Here is a 16,206-nt window from a genome sequence, read left to right as displayed (position 1 = left end):
AAATCTTAAATCCAGAAAATCCCTAACACAAAATATGTGGGAAATATGGGATACTGTGAAAAGACCAGAGCTAAGAATAATAGTATAGAAGGTGAAGAAACCCAACTCAAAGGTGCAGAAAACATATTCAACAAAATCATAGAAGAAAACTTTCCCAACCTAAAGAAAGACATGCCAATGAAAGTACAAGAAGCCTACAGAACAGCAAAAAGAGTGGACCACAAAAAAAGGTCTCCTCTCCATATAATAGTCAACACCCAAAACATACAAAATAAAGAAAGAATATTAAGAGCAGCAAAGGAAAAAGGTCAAGTAACATATAAAGGCAAACCTATCAGAATTACACCTGACTTTTCCATGGAAACTCTGAAAGCCAGAAGGTCCTGGATAGATATTCTACCTACAAAAGAGACCACAGATGCCAGTCCAGACTACTATTCCCAGCAAAGCTTTCAATCACTATAGATGGAGAAAACAAGACAAAACCAGATTTAAACAATACATATTCACCAATCCAGCCCTTTTGAAAGTGTTAGAAGGAAAACTCCAATCCAAGGAAATTAACTACAACCAGAAAAACATAGGCAATAGGTTAATCCCACTTTACCAACAGCCAAAAGAAAAAATGGGGTGGAAATCCACACACAATTCCACCACCACCACCAAATCCAAAACAAACAAGAATGAACAATCAATAGTCATTAATATTCCTCAATATTAGTGGTTTTAACTTGCCTATAAAAAGACACAGGCTAGTGGAATGGATAAGAAGACAGAATCCATCCTTCTGCTGCATACAAGAAACACACCTCAGGGCTGGAGAGATGGCTCCAAGGTTAAGAGCACCGTCTGCTCTTTCAGAGGTCCTGAGTTCAATTCCCAGCAACCACAACTCACAACCATCCTTTATGAGATCTGGTGCCCTCTTCTGGTGTGCAGTTATACATACATAATAAATAAATAAAATCTTAAAAAAAAAAAGAAACACACCTCAACTTCAAAGACAGATGGTACCTCAGAGTAAAGGGTTGGGAAAAGATTTTCCAATCAAATGGACCCAAGAAATAAGCTGGGTTAGCAATCTTAATATCTAACAAAATAGACTTTAAACTGAAATCAATCAAAAGAGATAGATGAAGGAGGTCACTTCCTACTCATCACAGGAGAAATCCATCAAGATGAAGTCTCAGTTCTGAACATCCATGCCCCAAATACAAAGGCATCCACGTTCGTAAAAAAAAGAAAAAAAAAAACTACTAAAACTCAAATGACACATTAAAACCTCAGACTTATAGTGGGAGACTTCAACACCCCACTCTCACTACTAGACAGAAACACCAGACAGAAAGTTAACAAAGAAACAAAGGAACTAATAGAAGTTATGTTTCAATTGGGTTTAAAGACATCTATAGAACAGTATTCCATCCAAACACAAAATAATATACCTTCTTCTCAGCACCACATGGAACCTTCTCCAAAATCGACCACATACTTGGCATCATAGCAAACCTCAGAAGGTACAAAAAGTTAAAATAACCCCCTGTATTTTATCAGACCACCATGCTTTTACGTTACAATTCAACAACAACACAAACTGCAGAAAACCTACAGACTAATGGAAATTGAATAATGCCCAGTTGCACCATTCCTGGGTCGAGGAGGAAATAAAAAATGAAATTAAAGATTTTTTAGAATTCAATGAGAATGTGAACACAACATACCCAAACTTATGGGACACTTTGAAAGCAGTGCTAATAGGAAAGTTCATAGCACTAAGTGCCCACATGAAGAAACTGGAGAGTAGTCACACCAGAGAATTAACAGCACAACTGAAAGCTGTAGAACACAAAGAAGCCAACGCACCTCAGAGGAGTAGACGCCAGGAAATAATCAAATTGAGGGCTGAAATCAATAATGTAGAAACCAGGAAAACAATACAAAGAATTAATATAATGAAGAGTTGGTTCTTCGAGAAAATCAATAAGATAGACAAACCTTTATCCAAACTTACCAAACAGCAGAGAGTGAACATGCAAATTAATAAAATCAGAAATGAAAAGGGGGACATAACAACAGACACTGAGGAAATCCAGAGAATCATCAGGTCATACTTTGAAAACCTGTACTCCATAAAATTCAAAAATTTAAAGGAAATGGACAATTTTCTGGATAGATATCACTTACCAAAATTAAATCAAGAACAGATAAGCAATTTAAATAAACCTATGACCCCCAATGAATTAGAAGCAGTCATCAAAAGTCTCCCAACCAAAAAAAATCCGAGGGCCAGATGGTTTCAGTGCAGAATTCTACCAGAAATTCAAAAAACAGCTAATACCAATTCTCCTCAAAGTGTTCCATACAATAGAAGCAGAAAGGTCATTGCCAAACTCTTTTTATGAGGCTACAATTACCCTGGTAACCAAGCCACACAAAGACACAATTAAGAAAGAGAACTACAAACCAATATCCCTCATGAACATCGATGCAAAAATACTCAATAAAATACTGGCAAATCGAATCCAAGAATACATCAGAGAAATCATCCACCAAGTAGGCTTCATCCTAGTGATGCAAGGACAGTCCAACATATGAAAATCCATCAGTGTAATCCACCATATAAACAGACAGAAGGACAAACCATATGATCATCTCACTAGATGCTGAAAAAGCCTTTGACAAAATCCAACACCCATTCATGATGAAGGTCTTGGAGAGATCAGGGATAACAGGAACATAATAAACATAATAAAGGCAATATATGTAATCCAACAGCCAACATCAAACTAAATGGAGAGAAACTCAACAGGATTCCTCTAAAATCAGGAACAAGACAAGGCTGCCCACTCTCTCCATATCTCTTCTATATTGTACTTGAAGTTCTAACTAGAGCAGTAAGACAACAAAAGGAGATCAAGGGGATACAAATTGGAAATGAAGAAGTCAAACTTTCACTATTTGCAGAAGATATGATAGTCTACATAAGTGACCAGAAAAACTCTACCAGGGAACTCCTACAGCTAATAAACACCTTCAGCAAAGTGGCAGGATACAAGATTAACTCAAAGAAATCTGTAGCCCTACTATATACAGATGATAAATGCACTGAGAAAGAAATCAGAGAAACAACACTCTTTACAATTGCCACAAACAACATAAAATTCCTTGGGATAACGCTAACCAAAAAAGTAAAAGACCTGTATCATAAGAATTTTGAGACTCTAAAGAAAGAAATTAAGATACCAGAAAATGGAAGGATCTCCCATGTTCTTGGATAGGTAGGACCAACATAGTAAAAATGGCAATCTTGCCAAAAGCAATCTACATTTTCAACACAATCCCCATCAAAATCCCAGCACAATTCTTCACAGACATTGAAACAATAATTCTCAATTTTATATGGAAAAACAAAAGACCCAGGATAGCCAAAACAACCCTGTACAATAAAGGAACTTCTGGGGACATCACCATCCCTGACTTCAAGCTGTATTATAGAGCAATAGTCCTGAAAACAGCTTGGTATTGGCACAAAAATAGACAGGTAGACCAGTTGAATGGAGTTGAAAACCCTGATATTAACCCACACACCTACAAACACCTGATTTTTGACAGAGCAGCTAAAGGAATGGAATAAAGAAAGCATCTTCAACCAATGGTGCTGGCATAACTGGATGCTGGCGTGTAGAAGACTGAAGATAGATCCATGCCTATTGCCATGCACAAAGCTTAAGTCCAAATGGATCAAAGACCTCAACATAAATCCAGCCACCCTGAACCTATTAGTAGAGAAAGTGGGAAATACCCTTGAATGAATTGGTACAGGAGATAGCCTCCTGAACATTATACCAGTAGCACAGATACTGAGATTGACAATTAATAAATGGGACCTCCTGAAACTGAGAAGCTTCTGTAAGGCAAAGCACACAGCAAGACAAAACGGCAGCCGACAGAATGGGAAAAGATACTCACCAACTCCACATCTGACAGAGGGCTGATCTCCAAAATTTACAAAGAACTCAAGAAGCTAGTCTCCAAAACACCAAACAATCCAGTTAAAAAGTGTGGTACAGAACTAAATAGACAATTCCCAATAGAGGAATCTAAAATGGTTGAAAGACACATGAGAAAGTGTTCAGCATCCTACCTTGGAAATCTATGGGACCTCCTGTAGTAGTTCAGTACTTATCCCTAGCATAAGTGTAGACTTTGGGAGACCATTGCACATAAAGGGATACTCCCTGAGCCAAGACACACAGGGGTGGGCCTAGGCCCTATCCTAAAGGACAAGATAGACTCTGATGACACCCTATGGAAGGTCTCACCCTCCAGGGGGAGCAGGAATGATATATGATAGGTAGGATTTTAGTTGGGGGTGTTGTAGGGGAGGAGGGAAGGGAGAGGGAAGAGGGACTAGCATGTAAAACAATCTTGTTTCTAATTCAAAGAAAAAAAAGAAAAAAAAGGAAAGTGTTCAACATAAAGTGTTCAACATCCTTAGCCATCAGGAAAATGCAAATCAAAACAACTCCAAGATACCATCTTACTCCTGTCAGAATGGCTAAAATCAAAAACAACAATGACAGTTTGTGCTGGAGAGGATGTGGAGAAAGGTGAACACTCCTCCACTGCTGGTGGGAGTGCCAACTTGCACAGCCACTTTGGAAATCAGTATGGCAATTCCTCAGGAAAATGGGAATCAGTCTACCACAAGATCCAGCAATTCCACTCTTAGGCATATACCCAAAAGAAGCACATTCATACAATAAGGACATCTGTTCAACTATGTTCATAGCAGCATTATTTGTAATAGCCAGAACCTGGAAGCAACCTAGATGCTCCTCAAGTGAAGAATGGATAGAGAAAATGTGGTACATTTATACAATGGAGTACTACTCAGCAGGGGGAAAAAAAACCCAAAAAACAATGGAATCTTGAAATTCACAGGCAAATGTAAATTAGAAAGAACTAGAAGAAACCATTCTGAGCGAGGTAACCCAGTCACAAAAAGACAAGCATGGTATGTACTCACTCATATATGGATTTTAGACATAGAACGAAGGATTACCAGCTCACAATTCACACCGCCAGAGAAGCTAGGAAACAAAGAGGACTCTAAGATAGACATACATGGTTCCCTGGCGAAGGGGAAAGGGACAAGATCTCCTGAGCTAGTTGGGAGCATGAGAGGAGGGGAGAGCGAGCTAGGAGAATGAGAAGGGGAGAAGAGGATGGTTGAGGAGGAAATGAGTGAGCAGGAAGTTTGAGTTGGGGGAAGAATAGAGGAAAGCAAGATCAGAGATACCACAATACAGGGAGCCATTATAGGTTTACAGAGAAATCAGATGCTAGGGAAATGACTGTAGATCTACAGCGATGATACCAACTAACAATCTAAGCAACAGAGGAGAGGCTACCTTAAATGCCCTTCCCGGATAATGAGATTGATGACTGATTTATATGCCATGCTATAGCCTTCATCCAGCTGCTGGTGGAAGTAGAAGCAGACACCCACAGGTAATCACTGAACTGAACTGGAATCCAGTTGCAGCAAAGGAGGAGTGATGAACAAAGGCATCAAGACCAAGCTGGTGAAACCCACAGAAACAGCTGACCTGAACAAGGGGGAACTCTTGGTTTCCAGACTGATAGCTGGGAAACCAGCATGGGTCTGATCCAGACCCCATGAATGTGGGTGTCTGTGAGGAGACCTCGGAAAAGGGGCCTTTTGTAGAGATCAGTACTTATCCCTAGCATAGGAATAAACTTTGGGAGCCCATTCCACATAGAGGGATACTGCTTGAGCCTACACACAAGGGAGAGGGCCTAAGCCCTATCCTAAAGGATATGACAGACTCTAAAGACCCCCTATGGAAGGCCTCACCATCCCTGGGGAGCAGAAAGGGTATGGAATAGGTAGGGTGTGAGTTCGGGGGTGGGCAGGGTTGGAGGGGAGGGAGAGGCAACTGGGATTGACATGTAAAATAATCTTGTTTCTAATTTAAATAAAAAATGGAGAGAAAGAAAAAAAAAAGGGCAAGTCCAAAGCTCCTCAAATGAAACTTTCGTTCTCTCTTTTCACAATCTGTGATTGTTTTAATTATCTTCTTACTGTTGAAAACTTACAAACTATTGCCTTTTAAAATCTTCTCATTTAATAAGTTGGCAAAGAGTGCTGCTAGTAATCACACATATCAGAAGTTCCAGTTTGTTTGTTTCTGAATGGGTGTTTAAGAACAATTCTGGATTATAGCTTAGTCTTAGACAATTAAGAATAAAAAGTAAGGTCTAAGTTGCTGGTTTCTAAAAGCATTTTAACTGAATAGATCAACTATAAAGATGTGCTAAAAACTCTTTATTTGATATTATACATATTCTAGAGTAAGTGCCTTTGAACAGTAAAAGGCAACATCCTTTGACTTAGGGAATTCTAATTAATATGACCTTTTCAAATCAAGAATAGACATTGCCTGTAACAGGCCAGTGAATACAAACTGAAACACAGGGGAATCTTCTTGTTTTTGAGATGGTGACAAAATTTCCTCAGTGTTTAAACATACTCTTGTGCCCAGTTATATAAAGATAAAACCATTCAGTAGTTTTGAGGGGAAACCCCCATCTTTGTGGAAAGTAGAACTTTAATAATTCAGTCTAATCCTGTTTTGATAAAGGGAGAGCAGTGACAGTATTTATGCAACCAGAACTGTTATATTTTTAAAAAGATCATACCCACTTTACAACAAGACAATTTTACTTAAATCAGGACTGTGCAAACAAAACATTGTTAGCCATTCATGATCTGAATTTTGGTGTATAAAGTAAATTATGGTACACATTAAAAGCCAAGAGACAATTGTTTTGTAATAAAGAAGACAGTGGAATCACTCACTAATAGCCTTTTAAGATAAGCTATTAGGTCTGCCCTTTCTCTCTTGTTCTTAATTCCAGGGAAGATCATTTTTGTTCCAGGGATATACTTTTTGGGATTCTCCAAATACTCCATCAAGGTATCCTTTCCCCATGTGATGCCTTTGTTCTTGTTGGTATCTCTGTACACTAATCCAGTGGCCTGACCTGTCTTCCTCCCAAACAGACCATGCATCTTTGCTCCAGTCTTATGCTTGCCTCCCTTTTCTATAGTGTGGTACTCAGCACACTTCTCAACAAAAGTCTTCTTGCCTTTCTCAGCATCACCCATTTTAAATCAGGTGACCAACACAAGTGACTTCGATCTGAAGATGGGTGTCCTGCTTTCTCCTCTCTTTTCTTAAAATGAGTCATTTTAAAAGGACAGTTCAGAGTACTTAATGGAAATACATTGACTTACAGCTGTGCCGTCACTTTTAGTAGATACATCCCAGTACAACTGAAATAAGATGAACACAAACCGTATTGAGTGTAGGCGTCTGTTGTAGTCACCCTCCTCCCACTTTCTCTCAACCGCAGAGGGTGTATGTAGAAATTATGTAGAGCTTCTCAGAGACAAGCTGTTTGCTAATTATTGTTATTCTTCTGTTATTGTAAAGAATGTGGTAACATGCTGACCCTTGTTATATGTAACCTCAAGTACAAACTGTGTTTGGAGTAATGCAGGGTGTAACCATAGAAACAGAAGTTTCCTCTGCAAACTTCTCATTGGTGCACTTTATGATGCATATGAGCAAAGATTTGGTGAAGATCTAAAGCTCTACTTCAGCCTTATCCTGCCAAGAATGACTACTGCTCCCTGTCACAGACAACTGGAATAGGATTATGTGGGGAAGAAAAAAAACAGAAATCAAGGTGTTATTGTTTTGTTTAAAAAGAAGAAAAGAGAAATTGCTGAGACAGACATATTGACTATAAGTTTATTATAAGGCCCGACAGAATGGGGAGACTAAGAAGAGGAACAGGGGTAAATGGCTGACCGCCATGGCCGGTCGCCATAGAGAGAGAGAGCGGGGAAACAGAGAGACGGGAAAGCACATAGAGAGAGAGAGACAGGGGGAGAGAGAGAGAGACAGGGGGAGAGAGAGCGTAAAGGTGCAGGGGCCTATCTTTTAAAGGGGTCCTCTGCACCTGCGTGCGGACTTCTTTCCCATGGAACCTTGGGCTGACCAGGGTATTGCCTGAGTGGATTCCACCAGGTAACAGGCAGGCCAGCATAATGCCTGAACCTTTCACAAGGAATGATAGAAAATACCAGGGGTGAACAGACAACTTAAATTATCTTCTTTAGGTCATGTATTTGCTTATTCAACATGGCAATTTTCACTATTTTAACATATAAACCTTAATTACTATGCTAAAAATTAATTCTGGAGTAATTTTAAACTTACATTTATTCTAGTTACTCATTCTTTCCTTATTAATTCATTCAGTTATTCCGATTATTCCTGTTTCCCCTGTTATTATTATTGTTTTCCCCAACTCAAATTCATGGCCTCTTTATTATTATATCATATACATACCCATATATGCAGACATATGTATATATAAATGCAACCTGCTGAGTCATTAGTGTTTCTTTTTTATTATTTCTTTATTTATTCTTCTCTCATACATTACATCCTGACTGCAGTCATTAGTGTTTCTTTTGTGTATATAATTTTATAGCTAGTGACATGGGATTTCATAACCTATCATGGCTCATTCCTGGAAAGTACTAAATCTCTTTCTCTTGTAGCCATTAGTTGCCTGTAGCTTGTCATCTGGTGAAGGACGATTCAAGATTTCCCTTTTCCAGTTTAGCATTGGAACTGGTGGTGTCATTGTTCAGGCCTAGCTTAGGCAGCCATATTGTTGAAATTTCATGGGTGGGACTTTCCTGTCATACAGAGAAGATGCTGTCTTGCAGCAGAAGTTCTGATCCTCTGGCTCTTACTGCCTTTTGGCTTTCTCTAGTGATGTTCCTTGAGCCTTAGGTGTAGGGGTAGTGTTATAGATGCATCAGTAGGTATTGGATACCCCACGTTCTGTTCTCTGTATTTTTGCCAGTTTTGGCTTTCTGTAATGGCCTGTGTCTGCTGCAAAAAGAAGCTTCTCTGATGAGGAATGAGAACTACACTCATCTGTAAAAGTGTAAAGGTAAGTATTAAGGAGGCAGTTAGAGATTTTACTAGTTTGGGGAAGTGATAACAGTAGATTCTCCTCTAGGGCCCATGACCTCACCAGCCCTGGGTAATCTTTTAGGTTTATAGTACTAGGCATGATTTCTCCTATTGAGTGAGTTCACCTCCAAATACATGGCTGTTGTTTACTCCCAAGATACAAATGCCACTGTTGCATCCTTGAGGAAATCTTGCAGTGCTGGTCATCGCTGTGCTCACAGGCTTTACAGCTGGGTAGCACTATTGCTTTTCTCCCTTGGCAATTTGCACAGCACCTGCAGATGCTGTGAGAACTAGTCATCAGGAGACCTCCAGGGCATATCCAGCAGGATGTTTCCAGGTCCTGTGTCTGAAGTGTGTGGTGTTGTCAGCAATAGGGTCCTACCTTCAAGTTCTGGAAGGCAACCAGGGCAAAGACAGTAGCCTATATTGCTTTGTCATATTGTTTTGGGAATCTAATGGGTTCACCTCACAAAGCTGGCTTTGCACTGCCTATGTTGTTGAGGATAGAATTTTTGTAGCGAAGCCATCCCCTTTTAGACTTACTTTTCATGGAAAAACATAACCGATCAAATTTCATTGCTCATTATTGGTCTGTTTAGATTTTATTTCTTCCTGACTCAGTCTTAGTAGTTTGTTTATGTTAGGAATTTACAATTTTCCCCAAGTTTTCCAGTTTGAGGAATGTAATCGTTTGCAATATTCCCACAATCCTTTTCATTTTAAATTTTTTAATTTTCATCTGTCATAGTTTAATCTAAGAGTACTTAAAAGCTGTTTATCTTTCAAATAAACAACTTTTAGTCTTGTTGATCTTTTTTTTGTACCAGTAGTTCTCAAGAGAGAAAAACACCATGTGACAGAGTTCAAGTAGAGGGATTCTTTATTTTTTTTATTTTTTATTTTTTTAAAATTTATTTATTAGTTCTAGTTAGGGAACAAGCTTGTTTCACATGTAAGTCCTGTCTCCCTCTCCCTCCCCTCATCCCCATCCCTCCTCCCCCACCCCCAACCTACCCCCACCCCATCCACCCACCACTCCCCAGGCAGGGTAGGGCACTCAACGGTTCTGCAAAGTCCACCAAATCTTCCTGTGCTGGTCCTAGACCCTTTCCCATGTGTCCAGGGCCAGAGTGTATCCCTTCACGTGGGATGGGCTCTCAAAGTCCCTTCTTGCACCAGGGAAAAATACTAATCTACCACCAGAGGCTCCCTGGAGTGCAGAGGCCTCCTTATTGACATCCATGTTCAGGGGTCTGGATCAGTCTTGTACTGGCCTCCCCGACAGCATCTGGGGTCGATGTGCTCTCCCTTGTTCATGCCAACTGTTCCTGTGGGTTTCTCCAACCTGGTTCAGACCCCTTCGCTCTTTGTTCCTCCCTCTCTTCAACTAAATTCCCGATTTCAGCTCAGTGTATATCTGTGGATGTCTGTCTGGAGGGGTTCTTTATTAAGGGAAAAGGATTGTAAAAAGGGAGAGGGGAGTGGGGAGACTGGCCTCCAGGGATGGGGGCAGTGAGAGATGGGAAAGAGGCAGAGAGAGAGAGGGGGGCAGAAAGGGAGGCAGAGAGACAGACAGAGGGAGAGAGGGATGAGAGGTGGTCAGGTCCCTTTTAAAAGGGAACATAGAGAATAGGCTCAGGTGGTGCTCTTAGTGGCAACAGCTGAGGGTGTAGCCTGTTAGCACTCCAAAGGCAGGTCAGTACAAATGCCTAAATACTAACACTTTTCCTAGTTTAGATTTCTATTGAAATCTTTACTGTTTATTCTTTCGGTTATCATTATTCTCCTTTTCCCCCCATTAAAGCATAACATTAAATCATTTACTTAGTGATTTTTAAAATTGTTAACTGCTAGCATACAAAATAATGGGTTTTGTTAAATAATGGTTGACATTTCGTAAAGGTATATTTTATTTTTAATCCTTTGCACACGCACACGTGTGTGTGTGTGTGTGTGTGTGTGTGTGTGTGTGTGTGTGTGTGTGTGTGTGTGTGTATGTGAGTGTGAGTGCAGCTGCTCATGGAGGCCAGAGGTGTTGGATCAGAGTTATAGGTAGTTATGAACTGTTCAACTCCAATTAACTCTGATCCTCTGGAGAAATTAAACTTAAATCATCTAACTACTGAGCCATCTCTCCAGCTCTTACTGTGACACACACACACACACACACACACACACACACACACACACACACACACACACACACACTTTGATCTTATTTGTCCCCCCATCCTCTCATCTTTTGCTGGTTCCCTTCCTTCAAATCTTTACTGCTTTCATGTCACATGTATTTTTTTTAACCTTCTCTTGCCCACCCTTTACTCCTCTTATAATTCTTTGTTTTTGTAGACCTTTTTCTACTTTCATGTCTTCTATATGTGTTTATGCATCCATCATGTGTATCTAAATTTAAGTCTAGATTCTTCATCTGAGAGAAAGCACACAGTCTTTGTCTCCGTGTCTGGCTTATGTCACCTAATATTTTCTTACAAATGTTATAATTTTCATTGTCCTTTACAGCTGAATAAAATTCTGTTGTGTTTATAGGACAACATTCTCTTCATGCATTTTTCTACTGGTGGAATTTCAGGCTTGTTCAAAATCACAGCTTTTCTGGTGAATAGTGTAGCAGTAATCATGGGTGTTTAAGTCTCTGTGGCATGCTTAGATTTCCTGTGGTATAGATCCAGGCACAGTATGGCTGGATCTGTATGTTCACTCAAGTTTTAGTATTTTGAGGATCTATCTTACTGATTTCTGTAATGGCCAAGCCAATTTACACACCCACCAGCAATGTATATAGGTTTCCCTGTCATTGCAAGCTTGCCAACATTTGCTTTCTTGATGACCCAGATTCTGACTTTGATGCAATGGAATCTCTCTGTATCTTTAACTTAAAGTTCCTTGATAGGCTTAAAGATCTTGAATTCTTTTTGTTTTGTTTCATTTTGTTTTGTTTCAGACAGGGTTTTTCTGTGTAGCGTTGACTGTCCTGGAATTTGCTCTGTAGATCACACCTGGAACTCACAGAGATCCACCTGCCTCTGCTGGGATTAAATGCCTGGGCCACCACTACTGGGCATAAGATCTTGAATACTTGTTTTAAAAACTGTGTAGGCCAGTTCTGTTTCTTCATTGTAAATCTATCTCTTTAATTCATTAGTTCATTTATTAAGTGAATGATATGTTTTATTTTAAAATTTTTGGAGTTTTTTCTTTTATAGATTCCATATGCTAATCCCTGTCTTTGACATATAATTGTTAAAGTTTTTTTTTCTGTTCTGTAGGTTGTTTCTTCAATTTGATGATTGTTTCATTTTCTATAAAGAAGCCTTAATTTCTTACAATATTATTTATCTTTTTTTTGGAGAGAATTTTCTACTATATTGGAATTATTTTCAGAAAATCCTTGTGTGTGTCTACATCTCTTATTAGAAACAAATTTAATACAATTCTGTTTTGCAGAGGCTCAAAAGCAAGTAAGACAGATAACATTTCTGCAAAGCAGGCTCCATGTGTGAAAGAAAAGCACAGAGCTTATCGTGGCATTTCTGAGACATCTGATACTCAGCCTAAAGGTTTGTGATTGCTAGAAAACTGAATTTGAATTTTTCTTATTGTATTTACAGTAATTTTTGTTATGAATATTTTATAGTAATATTGAGATGATGTGTAAATGTAAACAGTAGTTATCTAATGCAAATAAAATTGCCAAAACATTTATTTATATACCTCAATATCTGTTTCTTTCTTTCTTTGCCAGTCCCAAAGTTAAATTTGAATATTGCTTTTTGTCTTTTTGTGTGTGTACAGAGTAAAAATATTTATGAAGCTTTGCTAGTTTGACTGTTCAAATCATTGTTTTCATGGATATTAATATTACTGTTATCTGGAATTTTATTATGAGCTTCCCACTGTTAATTCTCTTACTGCAAAATGCATTGTTCAGGACTTCTTTTAACTATCAAAGGATGCCCACCTAATCCAGTTTTAGTAAACATGAAGGTAAATACATCTTGGACTTCTAAAAATTCTTCACAGGTCTCCTAATGTATATAATTAATAATTATTATGACTCCTTTCTTATTTATTTTCCTTTGAAGATTTAAAAGTTTTTTTAACCAAAATTTATGAGAAACTACTTTACTACCTTAACCATTAGAGCTTTCTTGGATTGTTGGTAGTATAAAACAAAGTAAGATATTTTGTTTTCTGAGTAATTTTATAAATTATTCACAAGGAAAAATGTCCTTTAATCACACTATACAAAAATTTATGTTATTTTATTTCAAATAGAATCATTAGGATTCATTTATTTTAGAAAAAAATAATCCTAAGTATTCATATGGCAACAGAAAACACAGCCATACCAAAACTACATAGACAGAACTTCTAGGAGGTATCAAAATATCTGACTTTAGATTATACTACAGATCCATAGTGACAAATATAGCATGGTACTCTCACAAAACAGACATACAGATCAATGGAATATAATCAAAGACCCAGAAATAAGCCCCTGCTATTTAAGGAAAAGTTAAATCATGGAGTTTGCCAGGTAATGGTTGGATCTGGAGATTACTGTGTTAAATGAGGGTATAAGGTCTCCTTGGTTCTAATTTGAATATTGTGTCTGGTTATGTGGGAATGAGTGTGATTATAGGTCAGAAACTAGAAAGTAGGTTGGCTCCAGGGATTCTGGGGGGAGGACCTGGGGAGAAGGATTGATGAACAGAAACAAAAGTATAATAAGTTCCATAATGAAACTCAATACTGTATATGCTAATTAAAACAAATTCAAAATAATCATAAGAGAATTGCCCAGTGTTGGTTGTACTCACCTTTAATCCCAGCACTCGGGAGGCAGAGACAGGCAGAGCTCTTTGAGTTTGAGGCCAGCCTGGTCTACAGAGAGAGTTCCAGGACAACCAGGGATGTTCGCAGAAAAACCCTGTCTCAAAAAGCCAAAATTAAAACCAAACAAACAAAAAGACAATTAAAGGTAATTTTTCTGATTCCAGTTGTTGAAGCTTTATCACAAAGGAGTTTCTAAAGTAAATTACAGGTATAGTTTTCCTTTTGTAGAGAAGTAAATCTGCCTTGTAGACCTTTCTTTTTCTTTTTTCTTTTTAAACTATAGAGAATACATTGGAAATGATACACACACACACACACACACACACACACACACACACACACACACACACACACACACACACACACACACACACACACACACACACACACACACACACACACACACACACTTTGGTTTTTTTCGAGACAGGGTTTCTCTGTGTAGCCTTGGAGCCTATCCTGGCACTTGCTCTGGAGATCAGGCTGGCCTCGAACTCACAGTAATCCGCCTGCCTCTGCCTCCCGAATGCTGGGATTAAAGGCATGTGCCACCAATGCCCAGCGCTTAATATGTTTTATTGGTAGGAGTTTTGCGACTTCTTGAACGTTATTTGCTAGGACAATTTCCATGTTAAATTGTATATAGTTTATTAATAGAACCTTAGTTTTACAATACCCATCTCAGTGTGTAATAAACTTATTCCTGTTTTGGCTTCCTGCTGGGTAAGTAGGAAATTATTTAGAGGCAGATTCCTATAAAATGTGTTTTTTCATCTTTTCAAGTTCCCCTTTCTTCCGTTAGCCCTTTTTATTAGTTCATTTGTTATTAAGACAGGGTCTCGCTATGTAGACCAGGCTGGCCTTGACCTTATAGCAGTTCACCTGCATTTACCTCCTGAGTGCTAGAATTAAAGGTGTGCCCAAAGTACCTGGCTCTTTTTAGTCCTTTATTATAACTTTTTTCTTTTTAGAAATTGTAATTTGATACAGTATTTATATTAAGATATTGTAGTTGATCTTTTAAAATACTTTATTAGTCGTTGAGAATTTTGAACATATTTGCTCCTACTCCTTCTCCTAACACTTCCCACATTCACAGTTTAAAAAACTGTGCATTGACTCCCAGATTGTACTGTCCACATTATACCTTACTTTTTAATGATTTGAAATACAAGGAAATTTTGCTATGTTTTTAAACATATTGGGTTAATAATTTCTGGGACGCTTATTATCTTGGGAAAAGGAATAGAATGATTTTTGTTTTTTTCATTTTTTTTAAAGCTGGAAAATTGAAGCTCGTCATTTTTTCTTTTCTTTTTTTGTTTTTTTGTTTTTGGAGACAGGGTTTCACTGTGAAGCTCTGACTGTCCTAGAACTCACTGTGTAGTTCAGGCTGGCCTCATTCCATCTGCCTGCCTCTGCCTCGAGAGTGCTGGGATTAAAGGCGTGTGTCATCACCACCAGTAATTTTAAAATGAATGTAAATTGTGACTAAATGTGGCTTGCTTTGTCATTTGGATATGTAAATTTGGAGTTTATGATTATGGAGTTTATGGAGTTTATGATGCTCATATGATAATGGTTTAGAAAGCTAAATAATTCAAACTTTTCATTAAAAGGTATTGGTAGATAGTTTTGTGCAGCATATATTGCTGACTGAAATCCAAAATGTTTTTAGTGATGATTGGCATGACCTTCCAAAATGATGCTTTTCACTTAAACAGGAAGTTCTTCTGAGTCAGAATGGTGGGCTACTGGGATACTTAGATTGGGAGAGTTTTGATTATTAAAAGAAGAAACAGGGGGCCGGAGAGATGGCTCGGCACTTAAGAGCACTGACTGTTCTTCCAAAGGTCCTGAGTTCAATTACCGGCAACCACATGGTGGCTCACAACCACCTTGAATGAGATCTGGTGCCCTCTGCTGGCGTGCAGGTACAAGACTGAATACATAATAAATAAAATAAAATAAATAAATAAAAAAAGAAACAAATTATCAAGCACATTTATATCCTTGTAAATGAACACATTCCACAGACAATGGGGAAGAAAGATATTTTGGCTCTTTTTCAAAGCAATAGCAATCATAGTTTCACTCTTAAATTTTAGTGCCTTGACTTTTAAGTTAAATATATTGTTACTAGTTTTAAAAATTGTGAATTATACAAAAATTTTAAAAGACAGATTTTCTAAATTTTCATAAGACCCATTAAGACATTATTATCAAATTATTTATAAGCTGGGCAGTGGTGTTTAGGCTC

At 38.2% G+C, this 16,206-nt stretch overlaps 2 protein-coding genes across 16 annotated transcripts in view; one reads left to right on the top strand and one right to left on the bottom strand.

Annotated features, from left to right (window-relative positions):
* The window catches only part of Senp7 (SUMO specific peptidase 7), a 124,482-nt gene that overhangs the window by 71,613 nt on the left and 36,663 nt on the right, over window positions 1-16,206 (top strand). For all 15 annotated transcript variants that reach the window (XM_035444473.1, XM_035444469.1, XM_035444468.1 and 12 more), the window contains one exon: window positions 12,555-12,667. In XM_035444473.1, coding sequence (XP_035300364.1) covers window positions 12,555-12,667 — 113 coding nt within the window. The remainder of the gene's footprint in view (window positions 1-12,554; window positions 12,668-16,206) is intronic.
* LOC103164112 (cytochrome c-like) lies at window positions 6,833-7,195 on the bottom strand. The gene has a single exon (XM_035443373.1). The coding sequence runs from the start codon at window positions 7,193-7,195 to the stop codon at window positions 6,833-6,835; it is 363 nt and encodes a 120-aa protein (XP_035299264.1).

Source organism: Cricetulus griseus, chromosome 4 (genome assembly GCF_003668045.3).
Source record: "Cricetulus griseus strain 17A/GY chromosome 4, alternate assembly CriGri-PICRH-1.0, whole genome shotgun sequence".
Taxonomy (NCBI): Eukaryota; Metazoa; Chordata; class Mammalia; order Rodentia; family Cricetidae; genus Cricetulus; species Cricetulus griseus.
The sequence above is the reverse complement of the archived record's forward strand: the minus strand, read 5'-3'. Positions and strand labels throughout refer to the sequence as shown.

What these genes read in the sequence shown, in the direction of transcription:
- LOC103164112 (XM_035443373.1), bottom strand. Translation starts at nt 7,195, where the DNA reads ATGGGTGATGCTGAGAAAGGCAAGAAGACTTTTGTTGAGAAGTGTGCT.